Source organism: Aulostomus chinensis, chromosome 12 (assembly GCF_037954235.1).
Source record: "Aulostomus chinensis isolate RoL2024-O1b breed Wild chromosome 12, RoL_Achi_v1.0, whole genome shotgun sequence".
Lineage (NCBI taxonomy): Eukaryota > Metazoa > Chordata > Actinopteri > Syngnathiformes > Aulostomidae > Aulostomus > Aulostomus chinensis.
Window position 1 is genome coordinate 16557188 of NC_141331.1, and position 13444 is coordinate 16570631.

General features: G+C 43.6%; 1 protein-coding gene across 1 annotated transcript; it reads left to right on the forward strand.

Moving 5' to 3' along the window:
- The first annotated feature begins 1304 nt into the window (after positions 1–1304).
- rpe (ribulose-5-phosphate-3-epimerase) lies at positions 1305–5064 on the forward strand. Its single transcript, XM_086221277.1, has 6 exons — positions 1305–1527; positions 1845–1924; positions 2041–2180; positions 2708–2842; positions 4239–4325; positions 4413–5064. The coding sequence occupies exons 1-6, from the start codon at positions 1406–1408 to the stop codon at positions 4533–4535; spliced, it is 687 nt and encodes a 228-aa protein (XP_086077403.1). The 5' UTR covers positions 1305–1405; the 3' UTR covers positions 4536–5064.
- Positions 5065–13444: the final 8380 nt, after the last annotated feature.

A 13444-nucleotide genomic window follows, 5' to 3' on the forward strand; every position in this document is an offset into this window, starting at 1 on the left:
CAGCAGATAACATTATTCTGGAAACATCAGGGGCGCTCATTAAAACATATCCTCATCAGGATGTTGCCCACGCGGACGATAGCTCTTCAAGCCGATCTGATCCGTCCATCCTGACTCACCTGTTTTTCTAGATTCAACTTCTTCAAAAACAAATAACCGGATCCACCAACTGTGAAAAATCTGTTTGTTTCTGAATCTATACTGACGTTTTACTTCTATTTGAGGCGATGGCACAACAGAATGACAAATAGATGTCAGCTCATGAGGGCATTGGAACGTGAAATTAATAAGCATATAGAACCAGGAAGCATATCAATGTGAGTTAAGATAGAATTTCAAAAATGTTTGTCGATTCATTGGCTTTTACATCATTTGAGCCATAAAACTGTCAAATAACTTTCCAACTATGTAAGTTAACAAGAAGTTTTAGGAGAACATGTTTACCACAATATAAGTGATACATTTCCAGCACGTCTCCAGTCCAGTGGATACAGTATGTCGAGGAAATGAGATGGACGTCCATCTCCAATATGAGCTGTGTCTCCATCAAGTGTCAAGGAACAGCTACTGAAGGCGGAAGTGAAGAGCCAGAGTGAGATTAAATTTGCGTCAAGTCACACCTGTTCACCACCAGTGCGGAGATAATCCTTTCAAAATAAAATTACGGTTCAGAATGCGAGAAGATATAAGAACTCCAGATGAGTGTTCACAACACACACACACACACACACACACACACACACACACACACACACACACACACACATACACACACACACACACACTAAAAGTCATTTGGCAGGCCGATCTAATCTAGACAGTATGTATTGACAAATACACAAATATTGTACAGTAGTGCTAAAATTTAGTTTGTTATTGAAATGGGAGATTGTTCCTGTTTTAGGGGGTTTGAATAAATTATTTATAAATAGTATTATTCACTCTCAAGTGTGTGTGTGTGTGTGTGTGTGTGTGTGTGTGTGTGTGTGTGTGTGTATCCATCCATCCGTTTTCTTCCGCTTATTCCTGTTAAGGGTCGCGGGGGGCCTATCTGTACCATTAATATTTCACATTAAAAAAAAAACAAATCAAAAAATAAAACAAAATCAAGTCAAAATTGTATTAAGAAAATAAAATAAAACAGTGGCTTGTTTTCTGTCCCAGTCATGGCAATTTTATGACTGCACCATATGGCAGGATTTCTTGAAAGCCTCGCTTAATTTTGGAGTCGTATTTAAATTTACAGTAAATTTAATGTGATTTTTTTATGAGAGAAATGCAGCCACGTGCATTTTATTTTGAAGGTGTTAAGCGGTAGCGGCACATTCTGCCGGGTGATTAGCCGGCTGCTGCAAGCTACCTAGCTGCACGCTGACAACAATTCTAGTGACAGACGTACAGCAACATGTCGTACAGTGCAAAGATCGGTCCGTCCATCCTGAGCAGCGACCTGTCCTGCCTGGGCAGCGAGTGTGTGAGGATGATGGAGTGCGGGGCGGATTACCTGCACCTGGACGTCATGGACGGGTCAGTTTCACTGGAGTTGGAGTAGCTAGCATGCTAGCGGAAGCTGGAAGTTCGGTGCTGGAGAGCTTAAGTTAGCAAACACCACCAACAGCAGCTAAGCTAGCGTGGGGGGAACCTAAGCTTTTTTACAAATAAATAAGCGTAGTTTAAGAGTGTAAGGGGGGAGGCTCTTGAACTAAGTGTGTTGAACATGATGCAGTGTTCTTGCTTTTAGCTTAGCCTTCTAATTTCCTATAAAGCCATGCAAGTTGCTGGTTTGCAACTCCTGAATTTAATCAAACTGACATGATAAATGTCTCGTTTGTTTTCTTCTCAAGTCATTTTGTGCCCAACATCACATTTGGACATCCCATGGTGGAGTGTTTACGGAAGTCAGTGGGCCAAGACCCTTTCTTTGGTAAAACGAGTGCACACATCCACACTCTCTCTCTCACACACACACACACACACACTCACAAACAACTTCAACTTTTTCGTTCGAGTTCAGAGTGCAGTGCTGTGACTGTGTTGCAGATATGCACATGATGGTGTCTCGGCCGGAGCAGTGGGTGAAGCCCATGGCTGCAGCAGGAGCCAACCAGTACACCTTCCACCTGGAGGCCACCACCAACCCTGGAAACCTCATCAAAGAGATCAGAGAGAGCAGGATGAAGGTGAGGAGGCCACGATGGAAACCAGGGAGAGACAGCAGCCATCGCAACGTTTACATGGACGACTTATCGTGTTCAGTGACTTGGCAATAGGCTTATAAATAATATCTTAATCTTTTAAAGCTGTTGCACTGAAACCGTTGTCTCTCTGACTCAGTTAAGAATGACAACAGTTAGCCATTTAAATGGATGAATAAGTCATGAAACTTGCTGTTAAGGTAAGTAGAACAAAAAAAAGTCATGCAAGTTTTTTTTGTCCAAGCCAACGTTGAGTTGTTCGCGATGGAATTTGGTGATGAATAAATCTGAATGCAGAAGGTCAGACCAGAGGGAGAAACCAGGCCCAAAAACTCACTGCTAGCTTGACTAGAGAGGGGGCGTCCTAAATACGCTTCTGCTTGGTATGCTTAAACAAATATGACAAGAAGTAAAAGAACCAAACACAAAAAAAGGGCAAAATCATGATAACAATGGGAGGAAAGCACAGAAATATGAGGTGACTGTTTCACGACAGGTGTAAATTCTCTCAGGTGGGTTTGGCCATCAAGCCTGGTACCAGCGTGGAGGACTTGGCACCGTGGGCAAACCACATAGACATGGCTCTGGTCATGACAGTGGAACCTGGCTTTGGAGGACAGAAGTTTATGGAGGACATGATGCCTAAGGTAGGTGCAAGTAGGGCGGTAACACAAACTAGAGCTTTAATCAGGCCCTAACAATCAAGCCTGTGCTCTCAAAAACTTTGGTTCAGCCCAAATCGGGTTTGGTCCAACAACCAAAGCTCTTAACTCAAACTAGATTCTCAGAGCTCACTGAAGAGTACAGCAGCTCCGTTCTGACACCTGCAAGTTTGACCTGCTTGGTCAATGAACAGTTGCTCTAAAAGCTGGACGTTTATTGTCATTACCACCCCTCAAAATGAAAGCCACAGATGAAGGAGGTAGAGCTAGAAAAGCGCTGGAGCTGTGCAGCACAGCGTCCCTCCAGTGACGGCCAGTTTTGACTGTTTGAAAAGCATTGATTTATTTTACAGGCCGTTTTTGCAGCTCCGTTATTGAACGGCTCTTCGTCACATGGCAGCTCGGTTATAGAAAAAAAAAATCATAATATGATGTTAAATTCTCTGATTAAGCAAATTGATTGATTTTCATTTAATGTGTTAATGTCAGATTTAATAGACACCAGGAACTGCGGCTGCACCACTCACTCTCAATAAGTCAGTCGAGCGTGACCACATCTCTCTCTCTCTCTCTCTCTCTCTCTCTCTCTCTCCCTCCCCTCCCCCTCTCCAGAAATCAGAAAGATCCTCTAAAATAAATCAGCACCAGTTCCCCCAATAGAATAAACGTAACTGAATGGGTGTGTTGGTTGACAAGTCCAACAGCAGAACATCAACAGGATCTGGATCTACCGTGTTTAATCTCTTCAGTGTCATACATGGGCGGGACTTTATTTTTTTTTTTACCTTAAGTTAAGGCGAGCGTATATGTGCAGGGAAGCCAGATCAGACCGCCAGCGGTCACAGGACACCCGTTTTAATGCGTGATTACATTAATCTGCCTTGCTTCTATGTAACAAGTCTTTACACTGTTGAAGTGGAACGTGTTTCCAGATGACTGGATCAGAACCTCGCCGCGCCCCCTCCTCCTTGGAGGAGAGCGCTCAGCAGTTCCAACACCAGACTAAACACAACACAGCTTCAGACACGATAAATCATTTAATTTCGCTTGTCTTGTTTTTGTGATCACGGGAAGCAGTGATTGAAATTCACAACCCAGGCCAACACCGTTGTGTTGAGAGGTGTTCCTAATATTTTGACTTTTTCAGTCAGGTGAGTTTGAGTTGGTTACTATTTTGGGAACCTCTCTCATAACCCAGTAACCAAGCACAGCAGCTTAACTGGGTTTAGTCTGAATTATGTGTGTGTGTTCTTGTTCAGGAGTGTGCAGCTCCACCCATACTTATTGCTTGGTTGCAGCAGTTGTGTCTGGCAGATTCTTAGCTTGTGTGTGTGTGTGTGTGTGTGCGTGTGTGTGTGTGTGCGTGCGCGCGTGCATCCAGGTGAGTTGGCTCAGGAGTCAGTTCCCCTCTCTAGACATCGAAGTCGACGGAGGCGTCGGCCCTGACAGCATCCACAGGTGTGCTGAGGTAAGGAGTAGAAACACAGTAGAATAACCTTCTACAGTGGAAACAGAATGGGAGTTGGTCTCATGGCGTTTGTGGTATTTGCTCCAGGCAGGCGCCAACATGATTGTGTCGGGCAGCGCCATCATGAGCAGCGCCGACCCTCGTTCTGTCATCGCTCTCCTGCGAACCGTCGTAGCCGAAGCAATCCAGAAGCGTTCACTAGACCGCTGAGACGCCCCCCCCCCCCCCCCCGCCGCCTCACTCCACCCGCCTGCCTGTCCCAGCAACACACCGCTGCACCCGGCGGCACAGACTCCCGTACAGACATTTCTGGGGTTTAGACGTGGAGGGACGGGTGGGAGGGGCTCTGCACAGGCGTGGCCTGATCACTTAAATGGGAGTGGAGCTGCAATGTGCCTCTTGAGAACAGTTTGAGCCTGAACCTGTCCTGCCACACTCATCTACACTCACTCAAACGAGTTCCACCGCTGTAGCAACCATGTAGAAGACGGGACTGGAGGTTTCTCACATCTCTAAACATTCCTGATTATTGCTCACTCTGTCGGTGAGTCTGATGAAGAACGGCGATAAAGCAGCCGGAGGAGCGCTGTGTGTATGTCTTTCGTGGTCATTAAATCCTGTCTCACGTCATAAAACAGTCTCGGCTCCTTCACCGTCTTACTGTAATGGACTTTTCTAATGAAAAGACAAATATTGTACTCTTCTGAGATGTGGTTTATGAATAAAAGCCTCAGTGTAATCTGGTGTGGATTCCTTGCAGTTTCGACCTTGACTTCATCTCATGAAACAACGTAACAGAAGTGTTGGCAGAGCTGCCAAGCTTATTAAACACAGCAAAGAGCCCAAATGAATCCTAGAGATCTTTGAGCCGAGGCAAAGAGAATGTCGTGTTCTTGAAAGGAAGCAGTAGAATATTTAAGAGGAGGTAAAACTGCATCAATAACATAAAATCATGATCAGTTTGGTATTCAGTATCTTCTACACATGAGTTTAGAAGGTTGTGATCAGGAGCTGCCTGTAGGGTAGAGACGCTACACTACACTGAGAAATATCTTGATTTTATTATCTAATGTCTCGAGAGGACCGTATTGTGCAGTGGGAACTGATTTTCTACGATATTGGCAATTTTCTTATGTATTATGTGCAAATGAAAGAGCTCAGTATCTCATTTGATTTTGTGAATGAGGAGCTCAGTGACCTTGTGGGATGTGTTGCTGCCGGCCTCTCTGATTGGCTGGATTGTTCCTGAGGGAAAACGTGTTTCATGCTGTTTGCCTGGTGACGGTTTCAGGACTGAAATGTACAGAGGGGCCGGGAGCGACACACTGATGTAACTTTATCCCACTATTTCATTTGTGGCCACGTGATTATCAACTTGTTGCCGTGCTTTGATTAATTTTTGACCATGGGACATAATGTTGTCCTTAAATGTGACGATTAGTGATCACAAGATATATCTGCACAATTTGTGGCAAATAGACATAACTTGCTCCTAAAAATCTGACATTTTAGGGCTCCAAGATAAGAACTTGTTCCCATGCTTTGGTTGATTTGCAGCAAATATATTTAACTTGTTTAGGCTCATTTGGTTAATTTGTGGCGTAGCGCGGTGGTGCAGTGGTCAGCATTGTCGCCTCACAGCAAGAAGGTTCCTGACTCCAGCACGGGATCTTTCTGTGTGAGTCTCCATGTTCTCCCTGTTCCTGTGTGGGTTCTCTCTGGTACTCCAGCTTCCTCCCACAGTCCAAAGACATCAAGAGGGGACGAGGCTGATTGATACTCTAAATTGACTGTAGGTGTGACTGTGAGTGTGAATGGTTGTCTGTCTCTATGTGTTGGTCCTGTGATGGACTGGTGACCTGTCCAGGGTGAACCCCGCCTCTCGCCCGTAGCCGCTGGGATAGGCTCCAGCTCCCGCCACCCTTAACAGGATAAACAGTGGAAAATGGATGGATGGTTAATTTGTGTTCATGTTCATCATGTTGTCCCACAATTTCTATCCTTCAGCTTCATGGCTCCACTGTGTTAAAAAGAAAAGATGAAATGAAGGAAACTAGCAACACCATGAGTGCTTGTATTATATACTGTAGGTATTTTAATGCTTTTTGAATGTAACTGACTTTTTCCTCTCTTTTTTTCTTCTCCCTCCATTACAAACAAATTTGGAAAACAGACAAAAAGCTGCATTTTATGAAACATTCAGAGGTCACAGAGTGAGAGCAGAAGTGAACATGGTTGTTCTTCCTGAATTCCTTCAGGAGAAACTTGTAGCAGCCAGACAGTACATTTAGAATTGATATTATTTTAACCCTGACATCAGTGGCGTCACTGACTCAAAGCAACATGCGTTCTCCAGGAAATCAATATGTAATACTGCATTTGTTGACTCAGACCTGAACGTGCAGCCTTTTTACCGAGGACACACACGTGGAGGCTAAAGACATGTCGACAGTATCTCTCATCTCTTTTGCTGAAAGAATCGCTCCTGTCAATGAGAATCACCGATGACATACTTCAAACTGCGAGCAGCACAACGCTCAATAATGCAGTACATGTCTGGGAGGCAAATCACAGACCTGTAAAATATTGATGTCAAAAATCTGTATTTTTATTTCCACGTCACACGCCATCAGGAGACAGGACCTTTGTATACATGCTGGTTTTTGTGACAGGGGAGTTTGTGTATGATACGTGCTGAGACGATCTCCTGTGACCGATTTCTTCTCTAATACAGGATGACAGGCCTTTTGTATGCCTGTGTCACCACCGCCTGGTAAACACAGTGACACAATATAGTGTGAGGGCGCAGGCAGCACCTACACAAACGCCACACTCATTACGCCATGTCGCACTCTCATCACCGGCGAGGCCTCCACATTATTTTGCGCTCCTTGTTTACCATCTGCTGATTCATTATGATTTTCAACATGCAGGAGAGGAAATGGATGCAGCGGTAGCAGCGGCAATGAGGATAAACTCACGTGCTTCGGTTCTGGCGCCATGACAGTCACATCTACAGGTTCGGGTATTTGTAGATGGAAGTGATAAAGAAAGAAATGTGACAGCATGACTTTTACTTCAAGTCACTGCTTACGTCTTTCACAGGATGTCGCTATACGTAAGAAAACACTGCACCTGAAAACACACACACACACACACGTACACACACACACACACACACACACACAGAGGAAGAAAAGAGGAAGATATCTAAAGTCCCGAAAAGAATTTACTCCTGAACTGAATCAGACAGCCATCATGGTTTTCATCTTCACAGCGCTGCTGTCAGGATCCAGCGTATGGAAACATCCCCCTATCGTAAGGACGGGCTGATCAGCAGCAGGCCGCTCCAAAAGCTGTGGAGTCCAACCGCAGCCTGTTTTGTTGGTGTAATATCGCCAGAGTCTAAAGCAATACCAACTTCTCCAGCCATATTCATGACCATGTGAAATGATGAAGAACCCTTGTATAAGTTGTCAAATATTCAGCAAGCTCATCCAGAGATACTGTTTGAAGTTTTCCTCCCAGGGGAACACGGTTTCCCTCTTCTTTTTTGTTCCTTGCTCTTTCTGCTGCCCTCCCTCCATGTCTTACCCTTTCCCCTACTTCTGGAATCATTATAAAGCAGTATTATATCGTTCTGCTTCCCTCCTCCTCATCCTCAGCACTAAAGGCACATTAGTGAACTCTCTTTGCCTGCTGCTCCTCATTCATAATTACTCGGCATCCCACAGGAGAACAAGATGCACATCCCTGATTAGCTCGCTGTTGTTACCACCCTTACTTATGCATAAAGGCCTCATCCGATTGAGTGTGTATAATCTTATTAACAATTAAAAAAAACAACTTGCTGAAGATTCATGAAAAAAGATTTCTGTGTTTTGCCCCGCAGCCAAGTGGACCACAGTACAGTATACTGTATATGATGGATAGTGGAGCTGCGTCTGCACTGAGGGTGTGAGGCGAAGCAGGGCAGCGACTGCCCTCGTTGCTTCTCGGCTTCTGTTCATTATACAGCTGTGTAAAATCCCTAAAGCCTTTCTCCTACTGTGGTGTTTGTATCCAGAGCCTCTCTTTTCTCAAAAATATGAATACCTCTATATGGAATTCCTATAGAAACATTTGCTTGACAGCTTTGAGATGGATTGAAGCAAAGCACAGTCAGCGCCTCATCTTAGCTGTACATATTTGTGTGGTTTTTTTTTAATTTCTTAAATAATTTCTTGCTGTGTTTGCCCAGAACTCATAGAATCTTGTGAATTGACAATGATGTGTTAACACTTAATTACACCACATTGGCTTTACATGGTGGGACACACAAAATCCCTGGTTCAACAACATGATAATTCTCCCGGGGAGCAGTTAATAGTTTTGCAGTTTAGAGAACTACTAACACGTCCTGAAAAGACATTCAGTGTTGAAAATTACTTCGGAACAATTCATCTGGTTACAGTTGGGAAGACATTGTGGGCCAAGTCAATGTTGTGAGTGTGTATGTCGTGTTATTAACAGGAATTCTCTCCGCAAAGTTTGACATATTTTACAGTCATCCCCCAGGCTAACCCTCCCCCTGATGCAGACATTTTATTTTAACAGCAGTCACTTGCATAATGTTGCTGTACCAGGAAATTTGTGTCTATCATACAAAAAGAAGAGAAAATGCATTTATATCGGCATTATTAATTTTGGTATCAAGAGATGATTATCTTTTTGGGAATTTTCTGTTTGATCACCCCAACAATTCCCCTCAGTGGGAGGTTAATACGGTTTTTAGTGAAACAATTTTGGAACGATTGCTTAAGAATCCAGCAACGGTATTCATGTTCCTCTCAGCTGTACAGCTTTGGTGATTCCTTATCTCCTCAAGTAGTGCTATTGTCAAACTCATCCAATAAAACCCCTATAATTCATGAAGTTGGACATGTAATCATAGTGTATTCATGAGCAATTAGGATGGTTTGACATCATGTGACATTCTAGCTAATTTAGAAGAATGTTCCCAACTTGCTCTCCACAAAGTTGCTAATTTACTTATTATTAATTCATTTTCTTCAGCAAGTTTTCATAGTTAATGTGACACTAGCTTATTGTCTCTCTATATAACTATTCCTGTCAGTACTATAACTGTTGACTGACTATAACTGACAGACATCAGCTTAAATTTTGAGCCCCTGAGCCTCATTTCGTCCCTGTTTGGGATATGTGCTTGATGTCACATTTCTGTATTTTGACAGCAGGAACACAACAGACTTTTAGAGGCCACCGTGTTGCTTCTTTGTTGTTGTGTGAACACTCGACCGGGAAGTGGATCATTTGCAAAGGAGAACTTTTCCTCTTCCTAGCTGTGCTTTGCGTTAATTCTTAGATGCTCGCATGCTAATGAGCTGAGCCAATGCAATAAGCACGGTTATCATTACACATACCAAACGGTAGCATCTGAGCGTTTTTATTGTTTGACATAGGTATTTAGCTCAAAGGCTCACAGAGCTAAAAGTGTAGCAGTGCTTGAATGACAAGAGCACCTTTACTTTTTGTCTTCCCCCATCTGCTAACTGCAGCTACCACTGGTAATTGCAGCTACTACCGCTAACTGCAGCTACCACTGCTAACTGCTGCTACCACTGCTAACTGCAGCTACCACCGCTAACTGCTCTCGGATGCTTTTAAAAGTCCTCCATGACAGCTGCTTTAGTAGAGTATAAGTAAAGACAAAATGGCCTTGAAAAATGTTTGGAATAAATCATACATTTTGCAAGGTCGTCCCATCTATCAGGTATTAAATGTTCATTTATGTTCTCAATAAACCAAAGAGAACAATGAATGTCTGGAACAGTTAATTAGCTCTACATCTGAATCTTCTCTGTGCCTGGGAGAATAGCAGGACTAAATGCAAAGCTCCCAGGGGAGTGTTTCTTTGGTAGCAACCTTAGCAGTTTAATCTGCCTAACACAGAGCCAGTTGAAGCACAGCATACACACACACACACACACACACACACACACACACACACACACACACACACACACACACACACACACACACACACACACACACACACATATTTCATTGTGTATCAATTATGAATGTGTGTGTGTGTTTGTAAATGTTGCATGTTTGTGCATGTTTTTAATCCATAATAGATGATGTGAGGCCGTCAGTGTTTTCATTGTTTGAATATCAGTTCAATCAGGAGAGACTCGACTGAAAATGAGGCTCAATGAAGACATTATGGGCACAACAGAGACAGAAAATATTTGAGCAGTCCTTGGCAATTTGTGATCGTCATTTTAAGCGGAGGGCCATGAAACGAGATGTGCAGGAGTATCACCAGATGGAGTCTTCACACTGGAAGTGGTGGAGAAGTCGGGGAAATCATTGGCTGCAGATATGAACAAGTAGATGTGGTGGAGAAGTGTGGTATTGATCTGATGTGAAAATGACAGCTTTGAGGACAGAATGGTTTTTACATTTTTACAGGTAAGAAATCAAGGGCGTAACTTTAGTTTGAGCATCAGGATGAAGCGAGATTTTCTGTGTAAATCTCCAAAGGTACATCATCCTGGAAATAACCCCCCCAAAAATTCCCTCAAATGTGTTCAGACACACCTCGTGGATTTGTTTAACCCTCATTTTAGCATTTTAGTCTTAAGGAGAGGAAGGGAAACCTGATGGCTACTGTGTAACTCCTTGCGTCTGAAAACTATCGGGTATTTCCTGTAACTGTCAATCACTCAGGCTTGCAAAGATTTTAATGCTAGTGCTGGTCCCCCTAAAAAAATGTCAGGAGCAAGGAGGCACAAGAGAGAGGATGGGGTAATCAGGAAGTACTGATAAACTACAATATTACTCACTACTCATCATGATGTATTACTTTAGTTGGGTGTTAAATAAAAAGATATGACGGTAATTGAGGAGTATACAGGAGCAAATTCCTTTATCATTTCCTGATGATTCATTAATAGAGAATCTAGCAAGTATCTGATTAGTATCTATTATCTACTAGATATTTCCTGATGGAGTGCTAACTAACGACTCCGCTCATTCCTCAATGTTCCCACTTCATTCCATAGAAACTATGCAGAATTTTGTCTGCCATATACAAAAGTGTTACCTTATTTTCATGGTTATTTGATATTTTTGAAAGTGTGTGTGTGTGTGTGTGTGTGTGTGTGTGTGTGTGTGTGTGTGTGTGTGTGTGTGTGCGTGCGTGCCTGCTTGTGAGGTGCTCACCCAGGTCGTGACCAAATCCGACCGTGTTACCTGACAAAACTCAGTGCCTCAGGCGGCTGTTTGTGGGAAAACAAAAAGAATAATTGTGTGTGTGTGTGTTCCAGGATGAACTCTCGCTGAGCTTCATCAAGTGTGTGTGTGTGTGTGTGTGTGTGTGTGTGTGTGTGTGTGTGTGTGTGTGTGTCAGCATTCCGTGTTTGCTTATTGTTTCCATTATAATTACCAGCAAACTTGACATTTTCCAATCGGTTGCCTTAATTAACAAACTCTTAGTACAACCATTGATTATTTTCTTCCAGCGGAATGCACTCAGATCATACCGCCTTGGAAATCAGCAACTGCAGCTGTTACATCAATAACACATTTCAGCACAGGTACTGCACATGTTCTCCCCTCCATTGCAGTTCTTCAGTTTTCTGTTAAAACCATGGCAAAGGAAGCCGTGTGCTACTTTTGTGGATGTTGCAGTTAGAGGTAACAGGATTTCTCCCTGTTATTGACTCACACTTACATCACTAAGTGAGTCATACCACACAAAACAGAGCGGTACCATACAGAGGTGAGGGTGCAGGCTTCGATGGACAAGTCACACTCTACGACCTGTTAATTTCCTAGCTGTGGCTCCCTGAAGTCCTCACCTTCTTGAACAGAACAACCTGTCCTCTTTCTGCTGGATGCTGCAGATTGTGAGTTTTTGCACAAGCAAATTCTCTCTATTGTGCTGCTGTTGATCTGGACCCAGATTTTAGGATTTGGCTCTTGTTATTCTGCATCCAAGCTCACCACAGCGAAGAGAGATGTTCCGTCTTTGCATTCTCTTCAGCACCTTCTTCCTCACTGGTAATAAATCATAATCTATTTGCCTGCCTGCTGCCCCGGCGCTCTGGATGGTTAAGTGCTGTCAGCCTATGTTAGCCCTCCGGTGTCCTCAGCAAGGACTATGGATTTGTGAGCCTTACTTACTTTTATGCAAAACAGAGCTTTCCTTACAGGGTGCCCGCTTGAGAAAATGGAGACGGAGAACAAAAATCAGGGAGAAAGTGGGACGAGGAGATAGAGCTCAAAGGGGGAGGATTCAGTGTTTTTTGCATCCTGTGAAGTTGCGGCAGAGCTGGCTCACAATAACATCAGTAACATCAGGGCGTCTGCTATCAGCGCGAGTGGATAGATCTTTTGAGTGTGGGGGCTTTTTTCAGTCAAGACAGATTGTTTTGTCAAGAGCCACCCAAAAATCTCTTGCAGGGGAACCCGCATGCATCACAGGGCCCAGAAAACGATCTAGCAACTCCACAAGCAAACACCAAACTATGATTTATCTTGCAGCGAATGCTATTTTCCCGTTGTGTCACTGTGATGTATGGAAAGGGTGGCGCAACATTTGTTCTTGGCTTTATTGGGTATGAGTGCATCAATATGAGTTCATATGAATTCATGGGAGAAGGCAGAGTCAGAGAGAAGTTTATGAATAGCACAAGCTGTTGAAAGGCTGCTGTTTACTGCACAGGAGTTATGTGAGCATTAAGAGAGAGAGAGAGAGAGAGAGAGAGAGAGAGGTGTGTGTGTGTGTGTGTGTGTGTGTGTGTGTGTGTGTGTGTGTGTGTGTGTGTGTGTGTGTGTGTGTGTTTGTGTGCTCCCATTTGCATTGGATGAGTTATGAATGGTGAGATGTGAAGTTGCCAACGAAGTGTTGGGTTAACTTGTAGGAAACCCTCTGAGCACCATTTATCCTCTGACATGCTTTCCTTTACTGCTCTCTCTATACACACACCGACGTACAGAAACAGTAAGTAAACACTCATGTTGCTGAGGGGCTCAGAGGTCAAAATCCCACGCAGACTCCACAACACCCTGCAGCCCACAGGGCCCTGACCTTGGTTTATACAGTTGAA

Coding starts and splice junctions, on each gene's coding strand:
- rpe (XM_086221277.1), top strand. CDS start 1,406: ATGTCGTACAGTGCAAAGATCGGTCCGTCCATCCTGAGCAGCGACCTG. Junction 1,528..1,844: donor CACCTGGACGTCATGGACGG/GTCAGTTTCACT, acceptor TTTCTTCTCAAG/TCATTTTGTGCCCAACATCA. Junction 2,843..4,238: donor TGGAGGACATGATGCCTAAG/GTAGGTGCAAGT, acceptor GCGTGCATCCAG/GTGAGTTGGCTCAGGAGTCA.